The following is a 20,000-nucleotide window of genomic DNA, read 5'->3' as shown; positions in this document are numbered from 1 at the left end:
TCGATGCAGTAGTCACGGTCAATCGAAAAAAGATTTCGTCGACTTTAATCGTGCAATATCGATATGTGTGTGCGTGTTCTTCATTTTTTCTTTTTTTTTTCTTTTTTTTCTTTTTTTTTTTTTTTCTTTTTTTATCAAGTTACACGTATTAATTTTATTTCTAGAATGATCATTTGTTATAAACATTACTTTATTTAAGAAATTAGAATTGAGAAGATTGAGATAATATGCAAGAAAAAATTGTTATTTAATTTATGTACGAGAGAAAGAGAAAGAGATATGTGTAGAATGAATACGACGAAGTGCATCCTGATTGGTTATGTCCTATCTAGAATGAACTTTCGCGTGACAGTAAGCTTTTCTTTTCTCTTTTAAATATATTTATTTCTCTTTTCTTTTTTTTTTTCTTTCTTTCTCATTACTCTCTCTCTCTCTCTCTCTCTCTCTCTCTCTTTTTCTCTCTCTCTTTCTCTTTATCTTTCTCTTTCCTTCTCTCGAGAATCTTCGCGAACGTCGCGTGTGCGTTCAAAGAGATAATTTGCAAGATGCTCGCACGATCGTCGCGATATATAATATTATATGTAAGCAATTTGAAATGATTCTCCTTCAAAGCGTTAACTGAAACATTCAGTCTGACACTTTTTCGTCGTTCCCTTTCTACACTTTGAAATCATTTTATGTCATTTATTCGATTCGAAAGAAAGAAAGAAAGAAAGAAAAAAAAAAGAAGAAGAAGAAGAAGAAACGAAATAAACATCGCGAGACAATTTTACAATCTTTGCAATCATCTGGTATTACGTGTGTTACGTTTTTCTTTTTTACAGTTTTCTCGGAATTCAATCAGAAAACATATATACATATATACGTACATACATATATACATATATACATAAATACATACATATGATAGTGTTGAATATTTTTGAAATTTCGCTCGAGTCAAAAGTCACAAATTTTAATTAATCTTATCGATTGATTGAACGATACATTTGATACATTATATTATATTGTATAATGTAATTAATACGATATAATATAAGATAATATATAATATAATATAATATAATAATAATATAATATAATATAATATAATGTATGAATATGATTAGATCGATCCAATAATCGTCTTTATCGGATGATCTCCGTAATTTTCTTTTTTGATTTATTTTTCGGACGGATTTTCATCTTTGTTTTGTGAGTAGTGGGAAGGGAGATAGACGGATGGAGAGGGGTGGGGTCGTATTAAATAGAATAAAACGAGAGAGGATGAGAACGAAAAAAAAAGGGCGGAAAAAAGGAGAAAGAAACAAAAGTAATAATAATAATAAAAAAAAAAAAAACAGCGAAAAAGAAAAAAATGAACCGTAAAAGGGAGTAAAGAATAAGGAGAGAGAGAGAGAGAGAGAGAGAGAGAGAGAGAGAGAGAGAAGCTCGCGGGCCGGTTACTTCCATTCGCGGCATTTTGCGACGTGCATCTTGCTTTGCGAAGGCGAAGTAACGACGATGGCGAACACTACAGCATTAGCAGCATCAGCAGTAGCAGTTGCAGGAGCAAAAGCAGTAGCAGGAACAGTAGCAGTAGCAGTAGCAGTTAGTAGGATCAGCAGCAACAGCAGTAGCAGTAACGTGGCGCACGTGTGTTTGCGCATTCTACGATCCGATTGGTTAAAATGCAAGTAACCTTCGCGGATAGTTGAGGCTCGTTGTTTAAAATCAATGCTCTCGGATGACATTCAACGTGAGTCTCACGCAATGCCGTACCTTCCAATCGTATTATCGTTTGAATTCTTTCTTTTTATTTATTTGTTTCTTTTTCATTTTCCCTTTTTTTCTTTTCTTTTCTCCTTTCCCCCTGCTCCCTCCCCCAACCCCCACCTTGCCTCTCATATTCTTTTCTCGTTCCTCTCGTTTGTTCTTCTTTAAATGAATTACTTTTTTTCCTCTCCTTTTTCCTCTTCAAGAAAATCTCCGCGAATAAACGTATTATTCTTTTTTTTTGTTTTTTGTTTTTTGTTTTTTGTTTTTTGTTTTTTTTTCTCGCCTTTTTTTTTCTTTTCTAACGTGACTTTGTTGATATAAAAAAAATTTGTTGCAATTGATAGGAGATCAGGTGTGCGCGTATATTCGTGTACTTGTGCACGTATGTTCTCTTCTTCAAGAATGCAATGATATACATTGCAAATTATATTTCTCCTTTTTATACGTGTCTACGTGCGTGTATATGTGCGCGTGTTAGTTATCAAGAATGCAATGAGATAAGTTGCATATTATACGTGTAGATTTTTCTCGAATAATATTCTCCTCGGGATCATTCTCGTAGCTTGTCGATCGACGATCGTGATTCAGAAATCATTGTGGATTATCGCGATACGCGATTGTGTAGTACTTTATGGTATAGACGTTTGATACTTCCTCCTCGACTGTCTGGAATCTTAAAACGATGCAATAACAAAAAGGGTAGCGCTCGTGATCGTTAGGTATATCTGGGTTTGTTTCTTTTTCTTTTTTCTTTGTTTTTTATTTTTTATTTCTTTCTTTTTTTTCTTTTTTCTTTTTTCTTTTATTATTCTTTTTTATTTTTCTTTTTTTTTTCCGCCCTTTTCAGTCGCGCTCTCCGATCTTTTTCGTATTAAACCACCGTAACCAATCACCCACCGTATCTTCAATAACGTCGATCGTTTCATCGAGTTTTAATATTAATAATTGTTTATCGTATGTCGTATACGTATTCCATATGTTCTTTCCCATTAATTTCGTTCGTTAATGATCGAGAAATAATTATTTTAAAAAGATTAATTGATCAGTAGTTATTGACGAAAAATAATGACTTATAGTGAATGTGACAATCTACGAAAAAAAGAAATTGTAAAAAGAAAAAAAGAAAATTGTTCGAAATTGTAGTCGTTTGAAATATTATCGAGATAGTGACTTATTGAAAGATTGAAAATTTTTTCGGAGGGAGGGGGGGTGGTGAGGTGAAGTCTTTGAAATAATAGAAACATATATAGTCGATTAGAAACGATCGAAGATAGAGATAACGATTTCGAAGGTGAAGGAAGATCTTTGATTATAAAAACAAAGAAAAACAAACAAACAAACAAACAAATAAACAAGCAAGAAAAAGAAGAAGAAAGAAAAAAAATCCTCTAACATCGTAGAAAAAAAATTAGTCGATTAGTCATCTATTAGATCGTTCATATTAGATCAAGAAAAGAGTGACTTTTGAAAGGACGAGGATCTTAGAGAAAGAGAAAAAAAACAAAAAAAAAAAGAACAAAAAAAGAAAAGAAGAATCTTAAACATAATAAACAAACTTAATTCGTTAAAAATGATCTAAAAGATAGAATGATTAATATTGGAAAGACGTGGGGGAATGTAGTGGGTTGAAAAGAATGATAGAAAAATCTTGAAAATATGTGAAATAAAAAAGGAAAGGGTATCGAGAGGGCTCTCTCTCTCTCTCTCTCTTGTCGTCGAGAGAAAAATAGAGAGAGAGAGAGAGAGAGAGAGAGAGAGAGAGAGAGAATATCAGGCGTGCAGTCTGGCCAGCTCGTTGCCAAATTCAGTCTAGGTCGTTTCTGCGCAGTTCCCTCGAGGTCAGACAAGAACAGAACGTATCACGTTGATGTAGATATATTTTCCGTCGCGTAAAACGCGTATCATCAGTGCGGAAAAATACATTTCGTTCGTCTTTCTGTCCGTCTCTCTTTATCTCTCTCTCTCTCTCTTTCTTTCTCTCACACACTCTGTCCCTCTTTCTCTCATTCTGTCTCATTTCTATACGTACGTATAGATCGTACGATAAAAGGACATACGTCACAGTCGTTGAAATATACGTTTCTTTTTTTTTCCTTTTTTTTTTATTTTTTTATATTTTTTTTCTTTTTTAATACGAGAAGTTTACTTGCTAGCCTCGCCCACGCCGGATACGATGAACTTTTGACGTGCTTTAAGTCTCGTCGAGACACCCGTTAGATATCGATCTGCCTTCCGCCATGGGACTACGACGACTGCCGTCGTGGCGGCGTAGACTCTCGGTATTAACCTTGAACTTCAACCTCGGCATTGACGATGGTGATGTTGGTGAATAGTAGTGGTGGTTTTAGGACGCCAATAATGTTATTCCATTTCGAACATAAGAATGATCTTATGAGAATGATCGATTATGATCTTTGAATATTTTGCCGTTATGTCATCGATCTTAATTAATATAAGAAATCACACTTGTTGATATAATTTCGTTAATTCAGCTGTAACGATACAGAATCAGCTGATCGTTTCTCTCTTAATACATAATATTTTATATATATATATATATATATATTTATATATGTATATATACGTGTTATACATTTTATTATATAGTAGAATATATATCATATATGACATAATTTATGTATATATATATATACATAGGTATATGATACAGCTGGATTATAATAGCAAGGATGAAAAAAAAAAGAGAGAGAAAGACTATAGGGAAAAGTGTACGGTTCATAGAACATATCGATAAAAGTTTAACTTGCACGTGTTCATTACAAAAAGGAAGATTAGACGTTAGCTCTTCTACGATCATGTCAATGTAAAAGAACAATGCTTATGTAACATTCGAGAGCTGGTAATTATATCGGTGCTCACGTTCGTCCACATGTGCCTTTTTCACTCTTTCTATTCTATGCACATCCGCATCGAACGACACTGTTGCACACATCATCGACGAGTCAGAGAATACCATTCATTCCGTGTACATACATACGTATATATAATGTATACAAACATAAATAAGTATATATATATATATATATAATAGATAAATTAGAGATGCATGCATATCTATATATTATATTACGTCGATATAAAACGTGTTTCTTAGTTGAGAAAATTAATTAATAAATTAGATTAGATATTTATTAAGATAAAATTGAGAAAAATAAATATATATATATATATATATATATATATATATATATATATAATAACGTTAATATAAATACTAAAAACTTTTTAATTAGCTCGAATAAAGAAAAAAAAAATACGGAAAAATCCTATATCGAAGTCCTATCTAAGTACATGTACGCGCTCAAGTATGCTTCTTTCTTCTTTTATTTTCTTTTATATATATATATATATATATATATACACATATATATGTATGTATGTATGTATGTATTTATGTATGTATAAATTTTTGTTTCTCCTTACGTTTTATCAACGATTCTAAGTACATATATATGTATAATTAACTCAAGGTTAATCGTTGTCTTACGGTCATAAGTTATTGCTTCGAGACGTTGGATTGCAATGAAGATTATGCTACCAGCTCATTTATGCTCCTGACTAATTAGGTGGGGCCTTTCCTTTCTCTTCCTCTCTCTCTCTCTCTTTCTCTCTTTTTCTTTCTCTCTTTCTCTTCCCTCTTTCTCTCTTAAAGTTCATTTTCTTTCGTCAGATTTATCCTCATAATCCATCCTTTTCTTTTACCCTTAGAGAAATTCTTAAAAAAATTTAACGAAGAAGAACGAACTCCAATGACAATTTATTATTCTTATTATTATTATTAATAATATTATTATTATTATTATTGTTATTATTATTAATATTACTCGTGTTAAGGAACGAACCAAAGAGATTAGAACAGTGCAGTGAATTATCCGTATACCAAATTGATACCAAAAGTTTAGTGAAAAATTACGAACTTATGTGAATGTTCATGTGGATGGTATTCACCGGTGAACGACGAAGAAGATAATCCTGTTTTGAAGAAAAAAGAAAAAAAGAAATAAATAAATGAATAAATAAATAAATAAAAAATAATAATAATAAAGAAAGAAAGGAGAGAAGAGCAAAAATACATAAAAGAAATAAAAGTGAGAAAGAAAAGAAAGGGACAAAAAAGAGATAGAAAAGAAGGAAAACATAAATAAATAAATAAATAAATAAATAAATAAATAGATAAATAAATATAAAGGATATTGAAAATGAAAGACTGTTGAGATAATTGAAAAAAGAAAAAAGGATAGTGTCGTGTAGAGTGTGTGTGTGCGTGCGTGTGTGTGCGTGTGCCTGTGTGTGTGGCTGTATATTCAAAGAAATTCGTGTTGGAAGACAAGAAGAACCATCAAGATGATGAAGAAGGAGAAACCTATGATGTCCGTGACGGCCATTATCCAGGGAACGCAAGCTCAACATTGGGCACGCGGTAACACCTGTACGTACAAAACTAATCGACAATTATTTTTTGTGTTTCTTCTAATTTTTTTTTTTTGTTTCTCTTTTTTATTTATTTATTTATTTTTTCTTTTTTTTTTTACAGTCTGCGAGCAAGAAAAAAATATTCATACACACACATATATATGAATATATATATATATATATATATATATATATGTGTGTATATGTGTGTGATATAAATTAACTTGTCGAATGTGACTCGACATTTCAAATGATGACTTTTTTTTAATAATAATAATAATTTTTTTTCTCCCCCCCCCCCCTAAATATCGAAGCGCATACAAGAAATAAAAGCTTTGTTAAAAATTGTTAATATTTATTATCTTATTGTAAATATAATTTTCTTGTCTGCAAGTGATACGTAGGTTGAAAAAAAAAAAAGAAAAAGAAAAAGAAAAGAAATAAAAAACAAAAGGCAAATAAAGAGAAAGGAAGGAAAAGAAATCAGTTTGTTTTCAACGTCGAGAAAAATTTTTCAATTCGCGCATACTCGAGATAATATTTATATACATATTGAAAGGTGAACTCGCGAATCGCGGATACTCGCAAATGATAATAATTAACGCCTATTAATGAGCGACAAGTGATTAGCGGCATTCCCAAGGCTCTTCTAACAATAATAAGTCGATATTTTTCGCTTTGTCTGATTAACTTCTACTTATCTACTTACACATTATGCCCTTGTGTATATATATATATATATATATATAAAGTAGAAGTAGAAAGCATGAGAAAGAGATATGTTTTCATTCATATAAAGATTTCCTGAATAGATCGACGAATGTAATTATTTCTATGAATATTAATATCGATAAAATCACGAGTTATTATCGGTAAAATTTTTTCTTTTTCTAACAATCAGAAAATCATAAGGTGTTTGGTTTTTCTATCTTACGTTTACGAACTTACGTGTAACTCTTAACGGAACGCGTTGTTTCAAAATGACTCACCAAATCGTTTCTGCGGGTCGACTGATAACAATATGACAATAATATACGTTTGTTTGTATACAGGATTAGACACTTTATCTATGTATATATATTTAATGACTTCAAAAATATTCGTTACGTGAAACAACTACATTTTATATATATATATATATATATATATATATATATATATATATTTAAAAAAGAAAAAAAAAACATACACGATCTCTAAGGTAATACGTAATCGATAGACAAATTCTTAATAATAATAATAATAATCATATTTATAACTTTGAAATTATTCTTTACGTTTAATACATTTTATATTTTTCATAAGATTTTATGTTTTTGTGTGTGTGTCTTGCATAATTTCGAAGAGAAACAAAGATCAAAGAAATGTTAATAACAATCTATTAAAAAAAAAAAAAAATAAAAAAAAAAAATAAATAAATAAAAAAAAAGATTTAATATAATTATGAAATGATTTAAAGTGTATTATTAATGATTACAGTGTATATTACGTTTCAAGATATATACACATACACACACATATACATATACATATACTAAAATATACGTAAAAATGTATTGGTTAATTGTAATACGTAAGGGTTGAAGGTTAGCTATTGAGACATGAATGGTATAATTTGTGGATAATTAACGAATAATTGCGTTTTTTACGTTCCGTTCGAGTTATCCTTATCATTTGGCAAACTTTAAAAGCAGCAGCAGAAGCAGCAGCAACAGGAATAGCAACAACAGCAATAGCAGCCTTAAAGAAGTCTTTCTCTCTTTCTCTCTCTCTCTCTCTCTCTCTCTCTCTCTCTCTCTCTCTCTCTCTCTGTCTGTCTCTTTCTCTATCTCTTTCTCTCTTGCACAAGTAAGCGCACTTGGTTGCGGCGGTAACATCAAGGTCACGCCAATGTGCCTCCTTATCTGTACCCAAGCACGCTACGATTTATGAGCCTTTTCGTGCCTTATCTCGCACCCATATTGCTTTACAGCACGCGCGTCAACTCCGTGACTCTCTTGCGATGATAAAGTCGCTTTATTCGGTTTATTTTTTCTTCTTCTACACTTTTCTCTTTTCTTCCTCTCTTTTCTTTTTTCTTTTTTCTTTTTTTTTTCTTTTTTCCTTTTTTTTTCTTTTTTTTTTTTCATAAACTCTCTGTCTTTCTCTATTACTTTATTCTCGATATAATTGTATGTTACACGTTAGCATGAGATTCTTGAATAATAATTAAAGCTTCGAATGAATCCAATGTATAAGTATAATGTTTTAAAAAATGATTATCATACTTATAGCAACAGTATTTGAATATAATATAAAAATATATATATATATATATATATATATATATATATATATTAAGTAATAATAATAATAATAATAATAATAATAATAATAATAATAATAATAATAATAATAGTAAATGTAATTAAAATAATTATTCGCAAATAATTTAACGAGAAACATAATAAAATTCGTGATATATAAATAATATAATTTATTCGACTGTCGTAATATTCTTTTTTTTTCTTTTGTTTTTTTTCCTTTTTTATTAACAAAAAAAAGCAAAAACAAATAATCAAATTTTAAAACTTCTATTAAGTGTTTTGCAGGAGATTATAAACTTGGCAATGAATTATTTGTTGCATATTTGTTAAAGATTAGACTGAATCGAACGTAACGTTGTTAGATGATTATGTGCATATCTTCTTTTATGATAATAATAATAATAATAATAATAATAATAATAATAATAATAATAATAATAATAATAATAATAATAATAATAATAATAATAATAATTATTATAATCGATAATTATAATCGTGGACGTTGTACGTTCGTGATAGTCGCGTGAAAGTCCAAGTTATCATGTAATGATATCGAGGTGTAACGATCGATCATTCTTATTTGACGTTTATATATTTTTAACGGTTATTCATCGTCGCGTGTATATATATATATATATATATATATATATATATATATGTATGTATGTATGTAGTTACATGCACCACGCGAAAGACCAAAGGAAGATGAATGTTCTCTCGCGTCATCTCGATCGTCAGCGATAAACGATGTTGATCGTTTCAACGAACAAACTTATCGATCGTGTTACACACACCTTTTGCTAAATTACGCTTTATGCATCCATCGATCCACGTGACGATAGTGACGCTTTCATGTGCCATTATCGTGTCTTGTTTCCTTGTTTTTATTCATAAAAAAGAAAAATAAAGAGAAAAGAAAAGCAAAAAAAAGAAAAAGGAAAAAGGAATTATGTTTAATTACACTTCATTTATTCTTTTTTTTTTTTTATACACAGACATAAATCATACACCTCTTGTGATAAATTTATACATATATTTATCTATGTGTATGAAGTGTATGAAAAAAATTTAATTAGATATAAATATATAATCAAACGATAAATTTGTCATTGCAATTTTGTGAATCAGTTTTGATGCTTCAAAAAAAAAAAAGAAAAAAAAAATTAAAACTTAAAAAAAAAACAAAAAGAAGAAGAAGAAAATAACGTTAAAATATTGCTCGTAAGTATGGTGTGTGTAAGAGAGAGAGAGAGAGAGAAAGAGAGAGAGAAAAAGAGAGAGAGAGAGAGAGAGAGAAGAAAAGATAGAGAAGAAAAATGTGAGGTTATTCATAAAATCTCCTCCCCTCTTTACACATCATTTAACAACCCTCTCTCTTTACTTTATGTAACACCTTCTCCTGTCAATTATTTTCACCTCGAATACGAGAGAGATAGATGGATAGATGGATAGGTAGATAAATGGATAGATAGATAGATAGAGAAATATATATATATAAAGATAGAGAGAAAGAGAGAGAAAGAGAGAGAAAGAGAGAGAGAGAGAGAGAGAGAGAGAGAGAGAGAGAGAGAGAGAGAGAGAGAGAGAGAGAGAGAGTTAATGAGATTTGTCTCGAAGAAGATGTCATATGAAATCGAAAGTGAGTGCAATTCACCCTTTCTTATGAATTGTTCTCTAGTATCTAATTCTATTCGTTTATATTAGCCTAGACCCTAAGACGAGAGAAACGTAACACACATTTATTGCACCACACCCACGTAGAAAGAAACGATTCGCGTATCTTTCTTCTATCCTCCTCCTCTTCTTCTTCTTCTTCTTCTTCTTCTTCTTCTTCTTCTTCTATCTTTCTTTGTACGTGTATGAACGTATGTATCTACTTATATATGCGTATACGCATGTATATATTTGTGCGTATGTATATATATATATATATATATATATATATATATATATATATATCTTGTGGGGGCTGGCTTGTGCAGTGTTGCTGGTTTGACCAATGAGATCGTTCGAGCTCAACCTTGGCACCAATGTGAACGAGCCGTGAAGTGTTTCACATATACACTTATACATATCTGTTACTCGTTCGATGCAATGATACATATATGTGTTTGTGTATATGTGTGTGAGTTTTTATATATGTACATGAGTATGCGTTTAAGTGCATACGTATAGATATATGTTTATGTATCCACTGTGTGTGACGACACGATGATGCCTTGTACTGAATTACATTCGCACACGTTCAGTCGTACTGTACTCTATCTCCTTCCTTTTCTAACATACTATATACTTCTATCGTATTCTCTCCCTTTCTCTCTCTCACTCTCTCTCTCTCTCTCTCTCTCTCTCTCTCTCTGTGTCTTTTTTTCTTTCTCTCTCTCTTTTTTTTTTTTTTAACTTTCATTCTGCGACACGAGTGACGTTCGCTATTTGTTATCTCCCCTTGTTGCTTGTCACACCGAGAGAAAGAAGAGCAGACAGAGAGAGAGAGAGGGAGAGAAAGAGAGTAGAGAGAGAGAAAGAGAGTAGAGAGAGAGAGAGAGAGAGAGAGAGAGAGAGAGAGAGAGAGAGAGAAAGAGACGATGGAATTATGGAGAACGAGTTTAGCATTGGAGGTGTAATATGAGAGGAACACGTACAGAAATAATGATAAACAATCGCAGCTGGATGAAAATTCTATGCAGTTCTATTTTATGTGATGCATTCGATTATGTTCTGCTTCATTTCTTTTTTTTCTTTTTTTCTTTTTTTCTTTTTTTCTTTTCCCTTTTTCTTTTTCTCCCCCTATCTCCCTCTCTCTCTCTTTCTCTCTCTCTCTCTCTCTTTCTCTCTCTCTCAAAATTTTTTTCTCTTTTTTTTTCATTGCAAAAAAAATTAATCTGGATTTATCTACGTGCGCGATTAAATTGATATAATGTATATATTTTTATTTTTTTTTTATTTTTTATTTTTATATATATTATCTATTCATATATATACATATATATATGTATATGGATAGATGTATATTATCTTCTATTCAATAATAACAATAAATTCTGATTAATATCTGTGCGTGTCGTGATTAAATCTAATAATTCGATCTGTCAAAATTTTATAGAAAAATTCTTTAATTATTTCATAATAGTAATTTCTGAAATACTCAAGAATCGTCTTATTCTCTTTTTCTTTCTTCTTTTTCTTTTTTTTTCTTTTTTTTTTTTTTTATATATGTATATAAAACAAAAACAAATGAAATTCACTAGAGACATTCATTCGATCCAGCTAAGAAAATATAATAAATATAACCAATTGAAATTATATATAAAAATTTTCGATCATTATCTGCTATAATTTTTCCAAGCTATATCTTGCTATAAATATTTGTATATATATGTATTACCTCGGTACATATACACATATACACACATATATATATATATGTATGTATGTATGTGTGTGTGTATGTATCCACACATGTACGTATAGATGCTAGAGAAATGAAAAAGTAAGTATTTACAATGTTTTACAGGAAACGATCATTTATTATAGTCACGTTGGTGAGGATCATGTGTTGTGGTTAGTGACCGATTAAAGATATGTCTATTACGCAAATACATGAGAGTATGTGTCCGTATATCTCTATGTGTGTGTATGTATGCATATATATATATATATATATATATATATATATATATATATATATGCGTGCGTGCACGCATTAAGATCCTGAGAACGTGCACGCGCGCAATGTGCATACGTGTGACTACGCAGAGCCGTGAGCTTCCACTAATATCACCGTCTTTCACCCTGACAATCCGCGGCCTTTGCATTGTTTCGTTGACGTAACGAAACGCATGGAATCCTACCTCGAGATGTTAACAACATCTACGATTGCGTATCTAAAGCCACGTTCACATCAAATATTATTAAACCATCAATTATTTAAATTAATAATATAATTACTCTTATCTTTCTAATGTGTTTTATGTGTCGATGTAATCTGTCCGTACATACTTTTACTTGTATTTATAATTTCTTGAAAATAAAAACAAAACAAAAAAAATTTCTAATATTTGTACTCGACTCAAATGAAATTTCGTTATAATCGATACGCTTTTTATGACGATACGATAACAAATTTTAATTAGGCTATTTAACGTGCATTATTCATTGTGCATGTATGAACGATATAAAGAGAGAGAGAGAGAGAGAGAGAGAGAGAGAGAGAGAGAGAGAGAGAGAGAGAGAGAGAGAGAGAAAGAAAGAAAAGAAAAATACAAATTCGAGTAGAAAATTCGAAATAAAAGATTTATTTGTTCATCGTGCTTCTATACTGAAAAATATATAAATTAATTTATAATAAATTTTAATGTAATTATAAACAAATATTTTGCGTGTAAAATTTAAATTTAATAATAAATTTAAGTTTAATAATAATAATAATAATAATAATAATAATAATAATAATAATAATAATAAAAAGACAACGCATTAATCATCATAGAGAGATCATAGCCAATCTTCTTCTTTAATTTAAATTATCATAATTTCAATAATGTTGAAATATGTGTTGTTAAACAAATAAATTAAATTAAAAATAATTCCCTCTCTCTCTCTCTCTCTCTCTCTCTCTCTCTCTCTCTCTTTCTCTCTCTCTCTCTCTTTCGGTGAATATGTTAATAATTATACTTATTGATTGAAGACTCATAACTGTATCGTATAATTGCTGATATTATTCACTATGCTGATAGTGATTTATGTATATGTATGCAACGGTTCAATGCTCGTTACGAAACTATTCTGAATATAATGAGAGAGGAGAGGCGGGGGAAGAGAGAGAAAGAGAGAGAGAGAGAGAGAGAGAGAGAGAGAGAGAGAGAGAGAGAGAGAGAGAGAGAGAGTGCTTGATTCTCATGATGAGACTAGTTTTAATAGGATAATCAAAACTCGATGGATAACGACGAGCTGTAAATATAATATAATGTTCATGCTAATAACAAGATATATTCAAAATATTTTCAAGAAGTTAATAATAAATTTAAATACATGAGAAAGATTTCTCGTTGAATATAAAAAATTAAATATTATATAATGAAAAATCTCACGTCATTAATACCGACAATGATTATTATTATTATTATTATCATTATTATTATTATTATTATTATTATTAATTATAATATTTCATATAATAAAAATTCCATATACATGATTATATATCATGGATACGTATGTATGTATATATTTAATATTATACTTGATAATATTGTGATAATATTATTATGAATTATTATATCTTCGATATTATCGGTATTTTATATATCAATGATTTCATGATACTCATGATATACATATGCAAAATTATATTTAATAATAATAATAATAATAATAATAATAATAATAATAATAATAATAATAACAATAATAATATATTTATTTATTTATTTATTTAATATAATAACGATATATTATTATTATTAATTTTATCTAACAAAAATTTCACGTCGTCACGACGATACATATTATTATTTTTATTTACTCTGAATTCATGGTGATATAAGTTTTTATATATAAAAAAAAAAGAAAAGAAAAAAAAAGGTAAGAAAGAAATAATTAAATAAAATATTGAGAGAGAGAGAGAGAGAGAGAGAGAGAGAGAGAGAGAGAGAGAGAGAGAGAGAGAGAAAGAGAGAAAGAGAGAAAGAGAGGGAGAGAGATATTTCTCTTAGGAATACAAATAGAAACATGTTAGTTGTTCTCTTAGCTGGTCGTGCAAGAATTATCTGCACGTGTCAAGGTGTAAAACGTGATTCTGTACGCGGGCACGCCTGTCTTTTGTACCGCATGTCACGTGCGTGATTTTTACACGAAAAATAATATTTAACACGTGTTACATTATATACATATATATATATATATATATATATATATATATATATATATATATATTTGTTATATCACCATAGCATTAAATTTCCTTTTTTCTTGCTTTTTTTTTTTCTTTTTCTTTTTCGATCTTATCAGAGTTGAACTTCCTCTTCTCTCTTTTTCTCGCGAGCGCGCGCGCTCACTTTTATTCGACCTTGAAAATGTACTTTAATTAAAAACGAAAAGAAATTTTCTCTCTTTTCTTTCTTTCTTTCTTTCTTTTTTTTTTTTCTTTTTATTCCTTTTTTCTTTTTTTCTTTTTTCCTTTTTTTTTTTTTTTTTCATTTTTCTTCTTTCATCCGAAAAAGAAAAACGATCCAATTATTTTGCCGTAAAATCGTAACTGTGAGATCGGACACGCTTCGTTGAACACCAGCAAACGTTTTAACCATAAACCAATACTAACATTTCTATTGTCCTATACTAGTGTCTACGTTTATGTACCTGTTTGAAATCACGAGAATCTCACGGCCTTCGCCCTGATATTGATGCAACATGCAAGGACATTTCTGCTATGTTAATTTATTCTTTACCAACGTGACTATAGAAACTTAAAGAAATGAATAAGAATGTTTCAAGTTGTAATAAATCGGGATACGGTATATGATGCATATATACGTATCGTATTGATGTATTAAATATTATATTTAACTTTTAAAAGAAGTTTTCTGTAAAAACTTCTTTGGTTTTTCTTTTTTTTTTTTTTTTTTCTTTTTTCTTCCTTTCTTTCTTTCTTTCTTGCTTTTCTTTTCTTTTTTTCTTTTTTTTTTTTTTTTTTTTTAGGATACTCTTTCATTTCAAAAGCTCTTTCAATGATATTTGATTTTTGTAGAACTTATCTCGATTAATATGAATACGATATGAAATAATGAAATTGAAAAATATGAAAGTATAAAAGATAAAAAAAAAAAAAGAAAAAGAGGAAAAAAAGAAAGAAGAGACATTTTGTTAATTATCAGAGAAGATGAGTCCATTTAAAAGAAAAGATTTTGAAAATGTTAAATATTTTCGATAAATATATTATAAATATGACGTATAAAAAAAAAAAAAAACAAACAAAAAAAAAGAAAAAAAAAAAGGAGAAGAAGAAAGAAATTTTATCGATGATCAGACAGATACATAGATGATTTTAAAAAGGTTAACATTTGCAATTACTATGAATGTAACATAAAAAATGAAAGAAAAAAAAAAAAAAAGAAAAAAAAATGGAAATAAAAAGAAGAAAAAGAAGAAGATATTATCACTAATTAGAGTGTATATAGAAGATATAATGAAAGGTTACAATTTTCAATGATTTTATTATGAATATGACGTAAAAAATAAAAAGAGAGAGAGAGAGAGAGAGAGAGATATTATCAATGATTAGAACGCATGTGGAAAATTGCAATTATTATGAATGACATTTAACGGAGGAAAAAAAAATTGATAAGAATAAAAAAAAAGAAAAAAAAAAAAAAACAAAAAAAAAAATAAAAAAAAAAGAAAGAAGAACCAAGAAGAGAGATATTATCGACGATTAGAAGATTTTTATCGTATATAGGATATTTTTAAAGGGTAAATGAATAAAAAAAGAAAAAAAAAAAAAAAGAAAAAAGGCAATTTCTAAAGATCATTTCTCAAGCATAAGGAACATTCATGAGAGTGGCGTAGGTTGAGGTCGATCGGAAGTAAGGATAGAAACAAGAAAGAGAGAGAAAGAGAGAGGAAAATCACTCTAATAGTCTGTAATATGAGTTAGAAAGAGACACGCGATAGGAAAATCACACTAATAACAACGTGTAAACTGAGAAAGAAAGAAAGAAAGAGATGAAGAGAGGAAGGGAGATAGATAGAGAGAGAGAGAGAGAGAGAGAGAGAGAGATAGAGATAGTTAGATAGAAAGAGATAGAACTATGCAGCTGAACGCCCACGTGGCCACGTTCATCGTCTTCGTCGTTGTAAGTGCAGCCAGGATGAAATCGCGACCCCGTGACCTTCTCCCGGTGACCCGGGTAGCAGAGCAAGTTGCCCTGTGCATGGCACGCTGCTCTATATAAAGTACAGCTGCATATAGATCGGCCTCCTCTGCACTTTCAGGGCCGTACGATACTACGCTCTCGGCCCCAACCAATGTGTACTTGCTTCATCGATCCAACGTAAACGAGCTGGACGAGTTCAACTCGTCATCGTCGACGAGTATACATATATACATACATATATATATATATGTGTGTGTGTACGTATATATATATATATACACATTGTGGGTATACGATCCAACCTTCGGCCACGTTTATTTCTTATCGAGAAGGTTTTAACGTACTGCGACCTTGAAAATTAAAAGGTGAAAACGAGAGCGAAAATGAAAACGAAACGATTATATTGAAAAATTGTTTATCTATTATAATTAATCCGATGAAAATTATTTAATTATATTTTATTTAACATCATTAGGTTATTTCTATTACCTTCGAGTTATAATACGAGATACTTGGACCTGACGGAGAAATATTAATTTCTCGATAGATCGATTTCATTTTCTTTCTTTTCTTTTTTCTTTTCTTTTGCTTTTGCTTTTGTTTTTTTTTGTCTTCTTTTTCCTTTTCATGGAAATTATTAATCATGAAAAATTTTCTCATGTCTTTCTCGAATACAACGATTCTTATACAATAAAAATCTTTGATTATTATTATTATTATTAATGTGACATTTGTCGGAAAAGTTATGAGGATCTCGTTGTTCATTGAAAACGATAAGAAAAAGAATAATTTTTTTTTTTTTTTTTTTTTTTTTTTTTTAGGGAAGAACATTTCATTATCGTAGATCATCGAAAAATAAAAAAGGATCCTTGACCCGCGCGAGCTTTTATATCATACCTCTTATCACCTTCAATTCTTTTCTCGATCCTGCACCGGTAAGGTTTTATTCGTCTTTTATCGAAAGAAGTTTGAAATCCTGACGGTTTCCTTGAAGTTTATGCCTTCAAGGACTCAGGACGCCAGGGACAGCCACTATTTTCGTACTACGATCGGCTTTTATACGTACATATTTATGTATGTATGTATGTATGTACGTGCGTTCACTTGCGTGGGTTGTTGCACATGCAACGATCGTTAAATATTTTCTCTGTGTAAGTATTCGGTATATCCGGTGGCAGTGGTGGCGTGCAGAAAACTCTTGAGAATTTTATCACGCGGAAAAAAAGGAGACCTATGTACATACATACATATATATATATATATATATATATATATATATATATATGTATATATATAAATACTTAAATATATTTAAGTGAAAGAAACGAGAATACTAAAAAAAAAAAATGTCATAAATCAAACGTGTTTTAAATTTGAAGACATTGAAAAATTTTATGAATCGTTAAAATGAAGATCATTTATGAAGAAATAAAAAAAAAAAAGAAAGAAAGAAAAAAGAAAAAAGAAGAAAAACTTGACATTGCAGAAATATATATATATATATATATATATATATGTATATATATGTATGTATGTATGTAAAATGATCTAAAATCTCGTTCAAATGAGTTCGAGATGATCATTGAAGAGTTCTATGGCGGCTTGGTTGTGCTCTTAAAGACGTTTAGTTCTCCTCCTCATCTTCATTCTCCTCCTCCTCCTCCTTCTGAGAGAGAGAGAGAGAGAGAGAGAGAGAGAGAGAGAGAGAGAGAGAGAAAAAGAAAAAGAAAAAGAGAAAGAGAGAGAGAGAGAACAGAGCTACTCTCTGCGCGGGAAACTGGTTTTCAGTTTCGGAAGAGCGTTCAAATTGTCAGACGGTGACGTCACCATCGTAAAAAGTCTCCTGTCCTCGGTATGTAACGTCGATCATTGAAAAATCATGTTTCTAGTTACAGATTACTATATCTAATCTTACCTTTAAAGCCCCTAAAGTACGTACATGTATACGTATGTATATGTATGTATGTATGTATGTATGTATACACGATGGAATAGAAACCCAACTATATATATTTATATATGTATATTATCATATAGATCATATAGATCATCTTGGTATATCGTAATTAAATCGATCGTATCGATATATCATGTAAATATTTTAAATGATAACAATTAAATGTTAAATATTTCGATGAAAATAAATCTTTTATTCTCTCGTTTTTTATCTATGACGCATTACGTAGATCTTTATTATTAATTCGATCGAGATAAATGAAAATGGCGACTTTGTCTCGATGATAGATCACTTAATATTAACGATGACGCAGCTTAATGATCTACCTCTTAACTATCGATCAATAATTTATCCTTAGTTCTTCATAGTAAATCCATCTGATAAAAAAGGAGAAAGACGAAGAAAGAATGAGAGTGAGAGAGACAGAGACAGAGACAGAGAGAGAGTGAGAGAGTGAGAGAGAGAGAGAGAGAGAGGATATACTATACCGCCTGGATGCATTCAACGAGTATTTTCTTAATTCACCGCTTATGCACACGTACACATCGGGATCTAAACTTAGCGCCTTGGATCGTGGAACGTGCACCGCTCGTGTTAACGACTCAGTCTCGCTGCATCGAGTTATATATCCCTCGTTCTACCAGCTTCTCTCGATGCTCCTCCAACGATATTCTCGACTTCGACGAAGTTTTTCTTTTACTTTCTTTCTTTTACTCGTACACAACTTGACTCGACTCGACTTGACTCGACTCAACTCAATACGATACGATACGATACGATACGATACGATACGATACGATTCGATACGATTCGAATTATTTTTTTAATATAAATATATTGTTATATCAAGTATCAATTTTTATACATTATTTAGATATCTTTAAACATTTTTCCGATCCAATTATATTTATATATTATAAATGTATCTATTTATATTAAAAAAATATTATATATTTATGTATATATATATATATATATATATTTTTTTTTTCTTTTTTATAAATAAATCGATCATTGCGTTGATTTTTTTTGTTTGTTTGTTATTATTATTATTATTTTTCTTTTTTCTTTTTTGTTTTTTGCTTTTTTCTTTCTTTCTTTTTCTTTTTCTTTTTCTATTCTTTCTTTTTTTTTCTTTTTTTTTTTTAAGTTTAAGAAAGAAAAAAATTTTTTTTGTTAACTACGTGAACAAGGAATATTATTAAAAAAATCTTCGCGTATTGTATTTTAAAATGTAATGAAATGTTGCATTCTTTATTATTATTTCTTTTTGTTTTTTTGTTTTATTTTAATTTGTTATATTCTTCCTTTTCCGTAATTTGTAATATCTATAAAATTTGTTGGATAATTCGTTTGAAACGTATTAATGAAAGTTTTTACTCTGAGGAAATAATATGTTAGTCGCACGATATTGTCAAGAACAAAAAAAAAAAAAAGAAAGTAAGAAACAAAACATGAAGCTTTTAATGTCCAATGCTAATGGACGTGCCCACCCTTAATGTTCCACGCGATTTTATCATTTGTAATGCCGCCGTAGGAGTTCATTGCACGGCTTGAAACGTTTTTCACCTAGAGACTTGACCCTTTTAAGGTCGAACTTTGACGTTCAACTTACGCTCACTTTCTTCCTTAAGCCTTCAACGTGTCTATCTACGAAAGGAAAGAAAATAA

At 29.9% G+C, this 20,000-nt stretch overlaps 1 protein-coding gene across 8 annotated transcripts in view; it reads left to right on the top strand.

Annotated features, from left to right (window-relative positions):
- Positions 1-20,000, top strand: part of usp (retinoid X receptor ultraspiracle) — a 50,995-nt gene that overhangs the window by 17,273 nt on the left and 13,722 nt on the right. For 3 of the 8 annotated variants that reach the window (XM_035873024.2, XM_085661718.1, XM_085661716.1), the window contains exon 2: positions 5,488-6,208. The exons of 2 other annotated variants lie outside the window; for them this stretch is intronic. In XM_035873024.2, the coding sequence (XP_035728917.1) occupies positions 6,124-6,208 (85 nt within the window). In that variant the 5' untranslated portion in view covers positions 5,488-6,123. Of the gene's footprint in view, positions 1-1,546; positions 1,739-5,487; positions 6,209-20,000 lie in introns of those variants that run through there. 3 more of the 8 variants (XM_085661717.1, XM_035873023.2, XM_085661719.1) reach the window with 3 other exon arrangements.

Source organism: Vespa mandarinia, chromosome 15 (genome assembly GCF_050613455.1).
Source record: "Vespa mandarinia isolate Hongniang chromosome 15, ASM5061345v1, whole genome shotgun sequence".
Taxonomy (NCBI): Eukaryota; Metazoa; Arthropoda; class Insecta; order Hymenoptera; family Vespidae; genus Vespa; species Vespa mandarinia.
The sequence above is the reverse complement of the archived record's forward strand: the minus strand, read 5'-3'. Positions and strand labels throughout refer to the sequence as shown.